The sequence below is a fragment of the Marmota marmota genome, unplaced genomic scaffold, assembly GCF_001458135.2.
Source record: "Marmota marmota marmota unplaced genomic scaffold, marMar, whole genome shotgun sequence".
Lineage (NCBI taxonomy): Eukaryota > Metazoa > Chordata > Mammalia > Rodentia > Sciuridae > Marmota > Marmota marmota.
This window is the reverse complement of record NW_026000242.1, coordinates 12,281,928-12,298,753: the sequence shown is the minus strand read 5'-3', so window position 1 is coordinate 12,298,753 and position 16,826 is coordinate 12,281,928. Positions and strand designations below refer to the sequence as shown.

Below are 16,826 nucleotides of genomic sequence, written 5' to 3'. Positions count from 1 at the left end.
CAAAAAAAAAAAAAAAAAAAGCAAGGGTCTTGAAAATCCTTGTCATTTAAAAAGAACATACACTTCATTGGGCTCCCAAAAGACACTCATGCTCTCCTAACTCCTGGTCAGTGCTTTTGCGAATGACATCATGCTACCCATCATCAGTATTCTCCTAGTGTAATTCCTTTATTGAAATAAGAACACTAAGCCTAGGCGGAAACATTAGAGAGGGAAAGAGTTCAAGTATTTTTCTAGCTTTTCATTTCCTCTTTTATATATACTCCAGCTAAATTAAAAAAATGTAGTTGCCATCCAGAGGCACAGACTATCTTATAGTTTTCCTATCCCACATACAGTTATGCTAAATATGTATTTGTTGACAGAATCTTTAAACTTGCAAGAAAAAATTTACTACACTATAAAAACGTAAACTTACATGTAAAAATTTTTGGTCATTCAATCCCTATACATCATGAAAACATCAATTAATTTTCCTAAATATCAACATAATGAAAACTAGGGGATTAGTTTAAAGCAAAAAGTTTTTTGAAAAGTTCCATTTAAATTCTTGGTAGATTCCAATTTGATCACATTGTATCTTGACAGCAATTTGAATCTGCTTGCTCTGATACCCAACACTGGTAATTAGAAAGGAGACCAATATGGCGATTTATTTTCTCCTCTAATAAGGGAAGGAAAAAGAACAAACTGAGAGAAAAAGAGAAGAAAGAAGTGGGGTGATACCCCAATAATTTCTATTTATAGATAAACACAATATTTACTATTGAAAGTATGTGGCACAAATAAAACAGCTCTAGAAATGAAAAGTGACTTTGAAAAAAATAATGCTATTTATATGTATTCAATCTTGTTACATCAAAGATGATTAACCATCATGTGATAACATGAAAGAAGAGGTAAGAAAAGAACACTCAGGTGCCAGATGCAGAAGTGCACACCTATAGTCTCAGCAACTTAGGAGGCTGAGGCAGGAGGATCACAAGTTCAAGGACAGCCTGGGTGACTTGGTAAGAACCTGTCTCAAAATAAAAAATAAAAAAGGGAACGTACACAGTAATAGAGCACTTGCCTAGTATATGTAAGGCCCTGGGTTCAAACTCCAAGTACTGGGGGAAAAAATGTTGAGGAAAAAAAGGCTAGACATAAAGGACTGCATACATTTGTAATTCTATTTATATGAAATTCCAGAAGGTCATAAATAATCTAAAGTAGAGTTGGGTGCCATAGTGACTGCCCATAATCTCAGAAACTTGGGAGGCTGATGCAGGAGGATCACAAGTTTGTAGCCAGCCTAGCAACTTAGAAAAACCCTTTCTTTCTCAAAAATAAAAAATGACGGGCTGGGGATATAGCTCAGTTGGTAGAGTGCTTGCCTTGCATGCACAAGGCCCTGGATTCAATCCCTAGCACCACAAAAAAAAAAAAAAGACAAGGGCTGGGGATGTAACTCAATGGTAGAACACCCATGGGTTCAATCCTCACTATTGGGAAAGAAAAGACTACTGAGGATCCTGAAACAAAGCTTCTTATACCAAGATTAATCTTTGTCAAGTTCCAATCTCCCTAAACCTGAAGTCTTTCACCCATAAAATGAAGGAGATCAAAGACTTGATACCTTAAGTTCCCTTCTAAATCCATAATTGTTCCTATTGGTAACTGGAAAAAGCAGGGATAAAGAAAAATGAGATAAAGGAAGCTTTAACTGAATAAACAGTTTTGTGTTAATACTTATTTTGAAAACACAAATTTGTTAACACAACAGATATATTAGGGAAGATTATGAGCATAATTTAATTTTTCCATTTGGTTATGTATCATTTCATCTACAAGAAACACTAGGCGAACGCAGGAAACTGTGCCCAGCTGAACCAATCAGAAGGAAAATTAAAAAGGACGTAAAGCACACACAAATATCCATACCCTCCTCAGTTCCCCACATCACACTCACCAATCCACTATGGTATTAACACTGTCAGATTCAGATAATCCACTACTTCAAGATGCAACTCTTCTAACACCATCCCAAAAGCAAATGCCAAACATTTACAAAGTAAACTGCCATATTTATTATAATATTTATGAACTTTTAACCATTTAACATGTAAAAAGCTGTGCTACATTTTTATTAGGTTCCTATTTATTCTCTTTTTTACAGGGGAAGTGAACTCCGAGGCACTTTACCACCGAGCTACCTCCCTCCCAGTCCTTCTTTTTTTACTTGTAGATAGACACAATGCCTTTATTTTATTTATTTTTATGTGGTCCTGAGCATGGAACCCAGTTCCTCACATGTACTAGACAAGTCCTCTACCACTGAGCCACAACCCCAGTCCCTTTTTGTTTTTTATTTTGAGTCAGGGTCTCATCAAGTTTCTGAGGCTGATCTTGAACTTGGATTCTTCTGCTTCAGCCTCCTGAGTCACTGGGATTACAGGTGTGCATCACTGTGCCTGATTCCTTACCCCACCCACCCTGTACCAGGGATTAAACCCAGGGGTGCTTAACCACTGAGACACATCCCCAGCCCTTTTTTATTTTATATTTTATTTAGAGACAAGGCCTTGCTAAGTTGCTTAGAGCCTTGCTAAATTGCTGAGGCTGGCCTTGAACTTGTGATCCTCCTGCCTCAGCCTTCAGAGCTGCTAGGATTACAGGCCTGCACCACCACACCAGGCTCCTCTTTTTTTTTAACATATCACTAAGTTTTCAAATATTGTGTCCCTAACCCCATTTCCCCACTAATCTTGTGGGTTTTACTGAACAATGACTTTTAGCTTCATTGCAGCATAAATTATTATATTGCTGTTTGAGGAAAAAATTAATCAATGATCAAACTCTATTTTTCAAAGATACTATATATAGGCAAGTCCACTTATGCTTCAAGTCTTTCCCTATAAGCTCTCTCCTGAACAGCTACTTTCTTCCAGAGGTTTACTCATTGACTAGATAGCTCCCAAATCCAATAGCAGATTTGGAGTAAGAAAGATATCATTCACCCTCACACACTCACAAAAGTTTAAATTTCTCAATAACTAGAGCAATGACACTGAACATTATCTTCTAAATTCTGATTTGGAGGGGATTGGAGATGTAGATCAAGAGTAGTGTGCTTGTCTGACATATATGAAGCCCTAGGGTTAACCTCAGCACAACTAAAAAAATCTAAAATAAAATAAATTTGGACCTTGATTCTAACAGAAAATCTTGACATGAACTATTGTAAATGTCCACTGTTCAATAATGGAATGTTCAACAGCTATTCGATTTCTACCATGGAAAGTACATATGCAGGAAAAAAATTAGTTCTGCAACACAGTTTTAACAGAACGATAGAAACCACAGAACCTTTACAAATACTCCTAAATCTTGACAAACTCAGAGGTTAAGGAGTATAGTGAAATGAAGGAGGTCATACATTTTTCCTCATTTCTATGCAGAACATAAACAGGACAGATTGAACTATGAGCTGGCAAAAACCTGTTACTCGGAGCGAAAGGGCAGGTAAAAATAATGCCACTAGTGAGGATACTCAGATTTGATGGAGAACTGAATTTCCATACCTTCTTGAATGAACCTGGACTTACAACTAGGGCTGATACAAAAGTAACAAACATGAGTGTAACACAGCAAAGATTTAGACATGACAGCCATAATTCTGGTACTATTTCTTAAAGAATTAAACACATTAAAATTTAAAAATTATTTAGATTTCTGTTTATATACAAATGTACATATCTGCAAAAAAGAAAAACAAAACACATTAAAATGGCAACAGTGGTTAACACTTAGGTAGTCAGATGACAGATTATTTTTTTCTTGTCCATAGTTTTCATTATTTCATACAATGAATGCTTACCACTTTTATTATCACAGGAAAACAATTTTTTAAAACAGCTAAAACACGTGATCCTCGATCACAGTTCATACGTAAAATTAGTAGTAAATCACCAAATGTCCCTGCTACTTCACAAAGGGCCAAAGGTGAGTGGGCACTTTCCCTGGCATGCAGAACACAGGGAACTCTGAAGGATAACTCTTAGCCACAAAAGTAAGGACAAACACAAGAATGGAGATTTTATGCCTAGCAGAAAAGGACTTGCTTGTCCCTTCTATTATCAGCTGGCGTTATGGTGACTCCTACTGGCATTCTGAAAAATCCCCACCTTTGGGGTAAAGCTAATACATAGTCACTTAACTAAATTTCATAATGTCTGATTGCAGAAAATATGGGAAGATGATCTAACCAGATCTAATCAGTCTCCAAAGCCTAAGATATATTGTAAAAGGTCACTGTAGATTTTCTAATCAGCTTTCTCTCAACCTCCTTAGCACAATGATGATGAATATTCATTCTCCACTGAGAAAGCACATATAGTAAGTATTTCCCTTATCCAAGGTTGCTTTTCTCATGGTTTCAAGTCACCCTTAGTCAACCATAGTCTGGAAATGTTAAATAGAAAATTCAAAAACTAAACAATTTATAGGTTTATAATTGTACACCATTCTGAGTAGCATGGTGAAATCACACTGTCCCAGCATATCTATGCTGTTTGTGCTACCTGTCACGTAGTAGCCATCTCAGTTATCAAATCAACTATAATAATACAGTAGTTCTATTGTTCAAATAACTCTTATTTTACTTAATAATGGTCCCAAGCACAACAGTAGTGATGCTGGCAATTTGGGTATGCCCAAAATAAGCCATAAAGTACTCTCTTTAAGTGAAGAGGTAAAATTTTTCAAATTATTAAGAAAAAAAATATGATGAGGTTGCTAAGATTTATGGTACAATATGACATTTTGAGAAAGAGACCACATTCACATAATTTTATTACAGTATATTATTAGAATTGTTCTATTTTGTGATTGTTTATTGTTAATCTCTTACTGTGACAAATTCATAAATTAGACTTTACCATAGGTATGCATGCACAGAAAAAAAAAAAAAAAACATAGTAGGCATAGCGTTTGGTACCATCCATGGTTTTGGGAATCTCCTGAAAACCTTGCAGGTAAGAGAAGACTACTCTAAAGGTTAACCATTAGGTACTTAGCTGGTGAGAATACAAAAGAAATAAGATGTAGTCATTCCCTTCATAGCATTCACAAATCTGATGAGGAATGGTATGACATACATATTAGAAATATTTAGATAATAAGAGAATGAAATTAAAAGGCTAAATGAACAGATAAATACTTAAGATCCTTAAAGGAAGAACTACTCAATACAGACTTAAATAGTAGGCTTCTTGGGTAGCTAACATAAGCAGGCAGGGTCACTAACATAAGCAAAAACATTGAGGCAGAAAAGACAATGAATGATGAGCCTGCATGGACTGGAATAAAAACCAGATTGGGAAAAATTTACAGTAGGGAAGGAGAGATTTGAGCAGAGTATATTTCCTCTTAAGGATATCAGATTAAGAACATTCATGGGGAAAATCTATGCTAAATATGATAGAGATGCAATATCAAATCTCATAATAATTCCAAAGTAGGTATCATTATTCCCATTTTATAGACAGAAACAAAGTAGTGAAACAGAGAAATTACCTAATTTGCCCAAGGTCATTAAGGTAAAAAAAAAATAATACTGGGATTTAAACCTAGGCTATTTGAATCCAAAGTCCATGTTCTTTCCTTACCTCCCCATGTTACCTTTTCCTAAAGAAGTCTCTAATAACATCACTCTAAACTCAAATTGTCTCCCCCTCATGGTGCATGCTTCCTTCTTTTTGATTTTCCAGTGTCTCTATGGTGATCCCCCGTACATAAATAAAAACCTGCTTTCAGGAGAATGATTGCAGCTAAAATAAAAATGACCTGTAATAGTTTACCTTGACAAAGGGTATTTTCTTTTCTTATTTTTCCTTTTTACTTGTTTTATTTTTTATTTTTAAATTTTTTTTTGCAGAACTGAGGATTGAATCCATGTCCTTACACATGCTAAGCAAGTGCTCTGCCACTAAATTATATCCCTAGCTCTTCATATTTCTGAGACAAAAATCACATTAAATTACCCACACTGGCCCCTGAACTCATGATTCTCCTGCCTCAACCTCCCCAGTAGCTGAGATCACAGGTATGTGCCATCATATCTGACAAAGGATATTTTCATTTTAACAAGAATAAGGGTCTTCCTTTAAAAGAATGGTAGGAATGCATATCTTACCTTCTCAGGGAACCAGACCAAGGATATGTTTAATAATGCACATTTACACAAACTATAGCTAAGGTCCACACAGTAAAACTCACTATTAACAAACCCTAAGGGTCTCCATGAAAGTATAATCAGCCCCAATCTGGAGAAGAAGGCCATATGTGGCTACCAGTTTGCTTCAGAAGAGAAATAAAAGTCTCATTATTTTACATTTTAAGAACATGATATTTTAAAAAACCTAAATTAAATATATTTGACATTTAAACTATTAAGTATTTCTTTAACAGATTGCTAAAAAAAAAAAAGAAGTGCTCTCCAATAAGTTTATAAAATGAACTTTCATTGCCTCTGTGAACCAAGAGGAGCACAATCTTTACTACTCTCACCTTTTTTGCCATCAAAGATCTTATATGTATCAAATGTCAAAAGTGTCATCTTTCTTTTTTAAAAAAAAAATTTTTAATTGTAGTTGGACACAATACTTTTATTTCACTTATTTATTTTTATGTGGTGCTGAGGATTGAACCCAGGGTCTCACACGTGGGAGGTGAGCACTCTACCACTGAGCTACAATCCCAGCCCAAAAAGTGTCATCTTTCAAAGGAACTGAAATAAAATTCATCTGGGATCTCAGAGTGTGTAAAGTCAAGTAGGTAGAAGATCATGGCACTGACAGAGATTGCGCCATGGCACTTACTATGGAAATAGTCTTCCTGATTATTCATGTACTAAAACCAGAATATAGTCATAGCTAGGTCAAGGGTAGCCTGATAACTTGAAAGTTCCCCACCAAGTATTTTAATAGGCCAAGGAATCATATGAGTTCCAAAATGTGTTCTAGAATGAAACATAAGAAAATTTCCAGCCCACTGGAAAGCTTAGAAGTTATATTGAATTCTATATTTTACATAGAATATAAAAAGTAATTTGAAGATAAAAGTGATACTGTTTGGTCTTTCTCAACAAAGGTTGTTATACCCCTCATTCTACAGAAATCACTTTCTAAGAAACTCTCCTTTTATCAATATTCTAACATACATGCTAAGAGATTTTAGGGATAGAATTATTTTCAAAGAAGAGAACATAGTTCTTACATATCTGGATGGCTCTTCTAGGTTCTGATCATTCATGTCGGTAGGAACAACCCGGGTAGCCAGTGGTCCCTCTGCAAAAGGTTTTGGTAACTGACCTCTGAACTCTGATGGAATGAACTGAAGCTGCCAACTGTCAGAAACACAAATAAGAAGAATAAGAAAAACACAAGGGGATCATATTGCTAAATGTACTTGAAACAAACAAAAATCATGTGAAGACATTTCATTTGAAGAAAAAAATATTTCTGCTAAAACCTTAACCAGGGAGCATAAAGGCAGAGGTCACAATTTAATCCAAAAATCATTGAGAAATTTGTGACTAGAGGTCTCTTAATCCTTTTCACCAAGTTTCAGAAGTGAAATTTGCTACCAGATGGTTATATCATGAAACAACCAGAGAAATGTCAAAGTTTATTGCCAATTACCATGTGATCAAAGGGACTTATTAAAATTAAGGCAAACTCATCAGATATAATGAAAAAGATGAAATGTGATATTGGCACTAAGAACATGCTAAGGGAGCAGAACTTTGTTACTGAATAATCCTTAAAAGTATCTTCAGTTATGAAACAATTTCAATTGTAAACAGCAAAGGCCAAAGTCAACCCCTTAAAAAATAAGTTTCAATTTGTTACAGGATTTTTATTAAGCATAATACTACTACCAGGTAAAGCTAAGCTGCTGAAGCCAGTCTTAAATGGAACAATATGACTCATCTTAACCAGACTTCCCTTTTACTTAAATAGGACCAAAATTAAAAAAAAGAATTAAGGAACTCCAGGGCATATGCTATCAAATCTATCAACAGAGTAAAGGAAACTGGTACAGATGTCTTAATAATAGCTTTCCCCAGTGTTCATACATTGGTGAAAAACTTATTGTTTGAAAAAAAAAATTCTTCTCTAAAAATACTTTTCTAGCTAGAGTTTCTAAAGACCCTTTAGGAAATGGATTAATATCAAATAATTACAGAATTATAAACAGGAATTTTCAGAATGAGTTGTCAGCAGAAGCCTAGAGCCCAGAACATTTTCAAAAGTCCTCTGACATTGTAGATACAAGTAGGGGAGGGTGCACACCCACACATGGCACCTAGTCTAATGAATACAAGAGATAGGTGTGTGGTGCAGATTCCACAGCAATCAGAGACAGAAATGATTCAATAACTTTCTGTAAAAACTCCAAAGCAAAACAAAAATTAAAAAGCCCCTGCCATATGGGCTGGGGATACAGCTCATTGGTAAAGTGCTTGCCCCACATGCACAAGGCTCTGGGTTCATTTCCCAGCACCACCAAAAAAAAAAAAAAAAAAGTCCCTGCCATAAGATTGCTAATTTTATTCCTTGATTTAAAACTCTGGGAATTAAAGGGTAACTTACTTTTCTGGCAGAAGGAAGCTGCTGGGAAATCGATACCACTCTTTTCCCACACAGACATTCACAGGTCTACCTTCTGGGACAGTGTGGATAGTTGGGTCTGTAGCAATTCTATAAAATTCTGGATACAAATCAAGGGGCCCATGGTATCCTGGAAGGAAGGAATAGTCAATAAAAGCCAAAGATGAGTAAGATGAATTTCTGACATGTAGTTATAATACATGTTAATGTTCCACTATAATCCACATAAAATTTAAGAAGTGTGAAGGGCCAAGCCTGCCCTACACATAAAAAAATGTCTCTTTTTTAGGAAGATAGCTATAGCAGAGACCCTATTTTGCCAAATATAAGGGCTTTCTTGCCCTTTAAACATCTTGTTTTTTTCAGCATACTTTCATATTTTAGATCCCAATAATGATTGTAAGAAAATATAATCATGAGAATTTAGCACAAAGTTTAGGCTTCCTTAATTCATCAATAACCATTAAAAGGGGGGGAAATCAATAAAAACAGAGAAAAAATGTGTAGTTAATCATACCAAGAGGAATTCTCAATCTCTTTTTCAATCATGAGGTAAAGAAATCACATCATACTCATTATTAATTCTATATGCTCCCCCTTCAAGAAAGACCTTTTTTTGCTGGGCACAGTGGCACACACCTAAAATTCCAGCGCCTCAGGAGGATGAGGCAGGAGGATTGTGAGTTCTAAGCCAGCCTCAGCAATAGTGAGGCGCTAAGCAACTCAGTGAGACCCTGTATCTAAATAAAATACAAAATAAGGCTGGGGATGTGGCTCAGTGGGTGAGTGCCCCTGAGTTCAATCCCTGTGCCACCCCCTTCCTTCAAAAAAAAGAAGACCTCTTCCTAGCATAAGCTGAATATGTATTAAACAAGCCTGCATGAAGGGAAACCTGAGGTGAAGAGCCTTGTGAGGGTGAGTTAAGATACCCGTATAGCACATCTACCTCTGAATAGTGCCACAGAGCGGGAAAATGATAAAAGCCCAAAGAGGAAGACGGTTCCTAAGGCCAGCCAATTTGATGTCACAGTATAGTGCTCCAGGCGATATCGTTGAAACACGAAGTGGTAACATTTCTAGAAGGAAAGAAAATTGTATTGATAAAAGAAGATACACCTTGCAGAATACACATAATCATGAAACATCACAGAAAAGCCAAGAATGCAGAGATTGAGTCTGAGCAGGAACATTTAGAAAGGAATCCTTTCCAAATACAAAGATTAAAGCCAAGTCCTCTAATACTATCTGGGGGTCAGCCTATCTGGCTTGCCAATACTCTTACTAGCTTTCAAGAAAATTATTTAGATATTTTGCTTGTACTTAAAGTCCTAATAACTTATTTCAAATTATTTTTAAATGCTTTTTTGGTAGTTTTCTTTGACATATGAAGTATTTAAATCTGTTTTGATATAAGAATTTATCTTTACTTCCTTACCCTCAAGTTTTCATTGAAGATTTTAATATGAACAAAATGTCTCATGACCAAACAAGAAAAAAGAATTCCTCTCATAGAACACTAGGAGCATGTTGTTAATTATTGCTTAACAACTTAATAAACTAGATGGTTATATAACATATATACATGCATGTATGAATTCTGCTCTTTTTGTGTATATGTGATTCTGGGGATCAAATCCAGGGCCTCCCACATGCTAAGCATGTACTTTATCTCTGAGCTATATCCCCAGCCCATCTGCTATCTTTAAGTACCTTCTCCTCAGATTTCTTTTTTTCCTTCCTTCCTTCCTTCCTAGATAGAACCTATTTCTGGAAAAAAGTTTAGCAACATAGAACAAATGCCGTAAATATGTAGAGTGCTTTTAATATTTTAGAGAAGAGCTGGGAATGTGGCTTAGTGGTAGAGCAACTTGCCTAGCATGTGTCAGTCCCTGGGTTTATGTCCCAGCACCACTAAAAAAACAAATGGGGCAGAAGTTGGGAATCTATCTTAAGGAAATAATCTAAATACCTGAATGAAAATATTTAAATAACTAAATGAAAATATTTATTCTACTAGTAGTTATAATGCTAAATAAATGAGTAACCTAAATTCTAACATGAATTATATCATTGTTCTACATATTAACAACTCAATATGTTATATATGTTATATCCAATTATTATACACTATACCCAAATCAATAGAACATTATACTGCTATTTAAATGATGGATATAGAAATGGCAACACAGACAACATTATGACATAATACCAAGTTAAAAAGGATATAACGTTATATGCACACTTATTATTACAATCATAATAAGCCAATGCTAGAAAGTGTTTTTGTTAAAAGGTGAAGAATTTTCACGACTTTCTAAATTATCTGAAATGAAATTCAGTTACTTTTATAATTGAAATTATTTTTAAACTATCATTCTACAATGGATAAACCTTGAAAACATGCTAAGCGAAAGAAATGAGTCACATATTTTATGGTCCATTTACATGAAATGCCCAAAATAGGCAAATCTACATAGAAAATAGATTGCTAATTACTTAGGGATGAGGAGCTATGGAAAAGAAGGTAGAAGTAATGATAGTCAAAGGGTACAAAGCTTTTGAAATGATGACAATGTTCTAAAATTGACTGTGGTGATGATTGCATATATCTGTGAATATGTTAAAAACCACTGAAATCATACACTTTAAATAGGTGAACTCATGGTTTGTGGATTTTATATCTCAATAAATCTGTTAACAATAAAACATCATCTGCCAGCGTGGTAGCATATGCCTATAATCTCAGAAGCTCTGGTAGCTGAGACAGGAGAATTGCAGGTTCAAAAGCCAGAGTCAACAACAGTGAGGCGCTAAGCAACTCTAAATCATACACAAAATAGGGCAGGGGATGTGGCTCAGTGGTTGAGTGTCCCTGAGTTCAATCCCCAATACCCCCCCCAAAAAACAACAACAAAAATCTATCATCTATTTTTTTTTTCTGCCAAGTGAAAATGACAGCAGAGGGCAAGAAAGTATCCAGAGGTTGCTGAGGCCATAAATACAGAGATATTCAAAGTTAAGATTAGCTCTGACAGGGAATTGACCTGGACAGGTTTTAAACCAGGATTACATAACTGCCTGATGTAATCCCAAAGTCTTGAGCAAGTTTTAGTCTGATCCAGCAGAGCAGACATTTGTTAGCTCTGCTCAGGTGCCACTATCATGTGACTTAAAAATGTACCTTTATGGGATACAGTTGTGGCTCAGTCATGGAGCACTTGCCTAGCACATGTGAGGCCCTGGGTTCAATCCTCAGCATCACATAAAAAATAAATGAATAAAAAAATAAAGCTATAAAAAAATTACCTCATAAAAAAATGCACCTTTATTAGCAATTGGATTCCTGTTGACAATAGAGACAAATTACAACAAAAATTAATAATGCAAATATTTAATTAGCAAATAAGAATATGATAAATAGCTTTATCAATACATAATTTTTTAATAATATGATCTGTATTAGGTTTAACATTATGGGTAAAATATCTTAGGTGGATGTACTCTATAATTTGCTCTTAAGTTTTATGAGCAATGATTTAATATGTGAAACAGAATGAGGCACAAATGTTTTCCCTGAAACTTACCTGAAGTGCAGAAAGAGCTACAGCACCACAGAGACATATAAGTGGATATACAGGGAAAAGGAATCTCTCCTCTTTGTGAGGCTGGATGAAGAAAATCATAAACCAAATATACATTGGAGCCAAGGTAAGCCAGTATGGGTGGCCTAAATTCTGAACTGCAAGACACAGAAAAATATTCACCTTTCATCATATTAGAATAAATTAACATCTTTAGTCTCAATGTTCTCTTGATCTTAAAATTTGGAAGTATGTCCAAAGGCACATCATAAAAATGTTGCAGCTAGTATATTCACATTTTCTCCAAACACATCAATAAAAAGAAGAACACACTCCTTAACTTTACCAAGAAAATCTAAAATTTAAAGAGAGATACAATACTGGGTGTGGCTAGAGCAAAATGAAAATCAGGTTAATGGTTAATAGAACTTAATAAATTCTACACTGGGTGAAGAAAGAAAGCCTTTTCCCTCTAAAGAGTCCCACCATTAAGACTAAAGACTAATCATTCCTAAGATTAACCAAAAGCCTAGTGTAAACCCACTTCTTGAGTTTTACTTCCTATGTTTAAACATTAGTTATTTTTATCTGTATACCAATTGTCTAATTGTTCAAGCAGACCTAAATCAAAAGAAAGCAAAACAGTTGGATTCTCAAACCCTTTCATGAAGCCACAAATGACAGCTGTTTTAAGGTAAACGTGAAAATACTCTTAAAGAAAGTTCACTGATTTTCACTCCTCTTCTATAATATCCAACCACTCTGAATCTCAAAATTAGAAAAAAAATGTACTTAAAGCATGTAAATGAATTAAAGGAATGTAATGAACACTAAGATCCAGGCACCTGCTGGAAAGTTCCTGTGGTTAGGTACATGAGCACTGAATAATAAAACTGCAACTCACAGTGAAGGCATCTCCTACTGTGTTTATATTAGAGATAATGAACAGTGCATAAAAATGCTGGCAAAGGTAGGTAGACAGCGCCCCCTGGTGTCCACTATGTCTATAATGATCAAGTTTATAGTGAGCAAATTTAGTCCAGGACAATTATCAGAATGCCTAATTTAGCTATCTAGGTTATGTCGATCTGCAGAATTCCCTAGGGAAAAAAATTTTTTTGAACTTAATTAGCAAGCTTATTTTATAAACCTTTCACTCTAAGATTTTATCACAAGATTTAAGGTTATACTTTCAGATTTATACCTTTTTCAGGTAAGTATATTTTATTTTTTTTTATTGTAAGAAAATAAACTTTACTATAAAGTCTTTTTCTCTTTTGTACTTTAAAATCAAACATAATTTTTAAAAAATATAATCAAAAATTTGAAATGTCCTATATAAAATATATATAATCACTAACCACAGTGGTATATAGTAGAATCATGGGTAATTTCTTTCCTGGCTCTTTATATTTTTAATTTTTTTTCCCAGCACAGTGGCATGCACTTGTAATCCCAGTGACTCTGGAGGTTGAGGCAGAAGGACTGCAAGTTGAAGGCCAGCCTCAGCAAACTAGGAAGGCCCTACGCAACTTGGTGAAATATTGTCTCAAAATAAAAAATACGGCTGAGGCTGCAGCTCAGTGGTGGAGCACTTTTTTGGCACGTGGGCGTGTGAGGCCCCGGGTTCAATCCTCAGCACTGCATAAAAATAAATAAATAAAATAAAGGTATTATGAAAAAAAATTCCTTAAAAATAAATAAATAAAATAAAAAGGGCTGAGAATGGGGCTGTGGCTGTGGCTCAGTGGTTGAGCGTTCACTTGGCATGCATGAGACATTGGGTTCAACCCTCAGCACCACATAAAAACAAAGGCAGTATCTACCTACAACTAAAAATTTTTTTTTTAATTAAAAAATTTTAAAAAGGCTAGGGATGTGGCTCAGTGGTAAAATACCCCTGGGTTCAAAACCCAGTACCAAAAAACAAAGTATCATTTCTATTGTAAAATACACATACAAGTATAAATACAAGTCAGAAAGCACTCATATTTTTGTTTTGTTTTTAAAATTTTTTTTAGTACTAGATGGATACAATATTTAAAAAATTTTTTTATATGGTGCTGAAAATCAAACCCAGTTCCTCACACATTCTAGGCAAGTACTCTACCACTGGGCCGAACCCCAGCCCCAGCACTCATATTTTTATAAGGTGGCCACATGTACATTATAAACATTTTAAAATCAAAATTTGATTCATACTGTAGAGAACATCCTGCTTTTTAATTCACATCACAAATGTTTTCAGTTTTTCCACAAGCATAAATTATTTTTATAGTTCAAAACAAAGTTACTTTAAAAAAGGAAAAAGTGATATTTAGTAAATACAAGGGATGGAGATAGAGGAACAAGTTACCTCAAGGGAGCAGACATCTGAATCTAAAATGTGGGATACTTATACAACCCGAAAGATCTGTTTCTTTAAGAAACCTTTAGGGGGCTGGGATTGTGGCTCAGTGGTAGAGCGCTCGCCTAGCACATGTGAGGCCCTGGGTTCGATCCTCAGCACCACATAAAAATAAATAAATAAAACAAAAGTATTGTGTCCAACTACAACTAAAACATAAATATTTAAAAAAAAAAAAAAAAGAAAAGAAAGAAATCTTTGGGAGAGTCAGACACTATAATCCCAGTGACTAAGGAGACTGAGATATGAAGATTGTAAGTTCAAGGCCAACCTCAGCAACTTAGCAATGCTCTACACAACTTCACAAGACCCTGTCTCAAAAAGGGATGGGGATGTAGCTCAGTGGTAAAGTGCCCCTGGGTTCAATTCCCAGTACCAAAAAAGAAAGAAATTTTTTAGGAGAAAAAGATGAGACATTTCAGGAAAAGCTTAAAGAAACAAAAAATTCAGTACGTAACTTTTGTTTACATTCTGCTTTAAACAAACTAACAGTAAAAACCTATTTTTCAGACAATCTAGGAAATCTGAATATCATTTGGGTATTAGATGATATTAAGGGATTATGTTAATTTTTTAGAATAATGGCAATGTGGTTATATTAAAACAACATGACTCTGAAGCCCGCTTGCACCTTCTAATCTTTTAACACAGTGAACTCTCTATAAACAATTAACAATAGAAAAGCAGAATTGGGGTGAGATGAAGAGGAATCAATCATGTGACATCCAAATAAGATTGAAAAGTCTGAAATTAAATCTTTCTAAACTCATATGAATTTATGCTCTAATCTGTTTCCCATAAATGAATCTAGGCTCCAGATATCCAGAGCCATGAAAACTTGAGAAAACATCAGCTGTGCAATACAGAATCAGAGCAAGTAAAATAAATGACACACCAAACTTTCACAGAAAGGCAAACATAGAAGCAAAATGGAACCAAGAGAAGCATCATGCTTCTTAGGAAGTCCAAAGATTCTCTTACTTCAGTATCAAATTCAGGGAATCCCTGCATGGTTCAGTTTTCAAATTTTTGGTTGAAATAATTTCCCAAAGAAAGTCTGCCTCTAGAATGGATTATATAGTAAGCAATCTATCAGGTTAACACATAGTATTCAGACAGAAAACTCAAAAAGGCTTGTTATATTGAGATTTATAAATACTTTTGCTTCCTTTGGAACTGTGTAAATTATATTGACTTTGTCACTTAAAGAGATGTAAAGCTCTTCCTTCTAGTCTAATTTGAAACAACTAATTAAATCTTCAGTAGGGTCACATAATCTACAAATACAGACTGAAAATCCCATAAACCAACTATTTCCATAGAAAGAAAATGGAGAATAAAATAAGTAGAATTCTTTTTCACTTACTGGTACACGTTGTTTCTTGCTCTTTCCTCCCCTACCCCCAAACCTTCCATCTCTTATGCCACTCACCATGAAATCTCTGCAGCAGGTATTCCATAAGAGAAGTCAGTGGCAAGACCAGAAGAGCCAAAGCAAAGGCTACATTGAAATTCAAAAATCCATTAACTAAATAGAAATACCAGGGTTCTGTACCTGAGGGAGAAAAAGAGGCAAGAAATCATTAATGGATGTTTTCAACACCTATTATAGTATCTGACTCACAATGTTCTTTGTTCAAATAATATTGAGGATCCAATGCCTCAAGTGACCAAGACTCTATAAAGTCTATTCTCTTTCTATGCTCAGTCACACACAGTGGCACAAAATCAGAAGATGGGAAGAGAAATGGATTGGTTGTGATGTTTTAGATAGAAATTAAGTTTTAAATATTTAGCTGTTCTTGGCTACCTATAGAAAATTTATCTATCTATATTCCCTTCTACCACATAAGGATGAAGAGTTCCTTCCAGAGGATGCAGCAATGAGGCACCACCTTAGAAGTAGAGACCCAGCTCTCACTAGACATCAAAGCTGTCAGAGAGCTTTGACCTTGGACTCCCAGACTCCAGAACTGTGAGGAATACATTTCTGTTCTTTATAAATTACCAATCTCAAGTATTTTGTTATGGCAGCACAAACAAAGACAGAAATTTACTATGAACCACCAAATAATTTAAATAGTTTAGGAAAAGAGCCACAAAGAGCTAAAAATTATAAAAAATGCCACTTCAATTTAACTATTCTCTTATCACTACAGACCAAAAAAAAAAAAAAAAAAG

The 16,826-nt window shown here is 34.9% G+C and overlaps 1 protein-coding gene across 7 annotated transcripts in view; it reads right to left on the bottom strand.

The window, feature by feature from the left end:
- Positions 1 to 16,826, bottom strand: part of Alg9 (ALG9 alpha-1,2-mannosyltransferase) — an 86,740-nt gene that overhangs the window by 43,025 nt on the left and 26,889 nt on the right. For all 7 annotated transcript variants that reach the window (XR_007344551.1, XR_007344553.1, XR_007344552.1 and 4 more), the window contains exons 9-13: positions 16,078 to 16,200; positions 12,242 to 12,396; positions 9,601 to 9,730; positions 8,637 to 8,784; positions 7,258 to 7,387 (exon numbers count right to left, since the gene is read on the bottom strand). Coding sequence is in view for 4 of the 7 variants with exons in the window: in XM_015489899.2 (XP_015345385.1) it covers positions 7,258 to 7,387; positions 8,637 to 8,784; positions 9,601 to 9,730; positions 12,242 to 12,396; positions 16,078 to 16,200 (686 nt within the window). In the remaining 3 variants the exon portion in view is untranslated. The remainder of the gene's footprint in view (positions 1 to 7,257; positions 7,388 to 8,636; positions 8,785 to 9,600; positions 9,731 to 12,241; positions 12,397 to 16,077; positions 16,201 to 16,826) is intronic.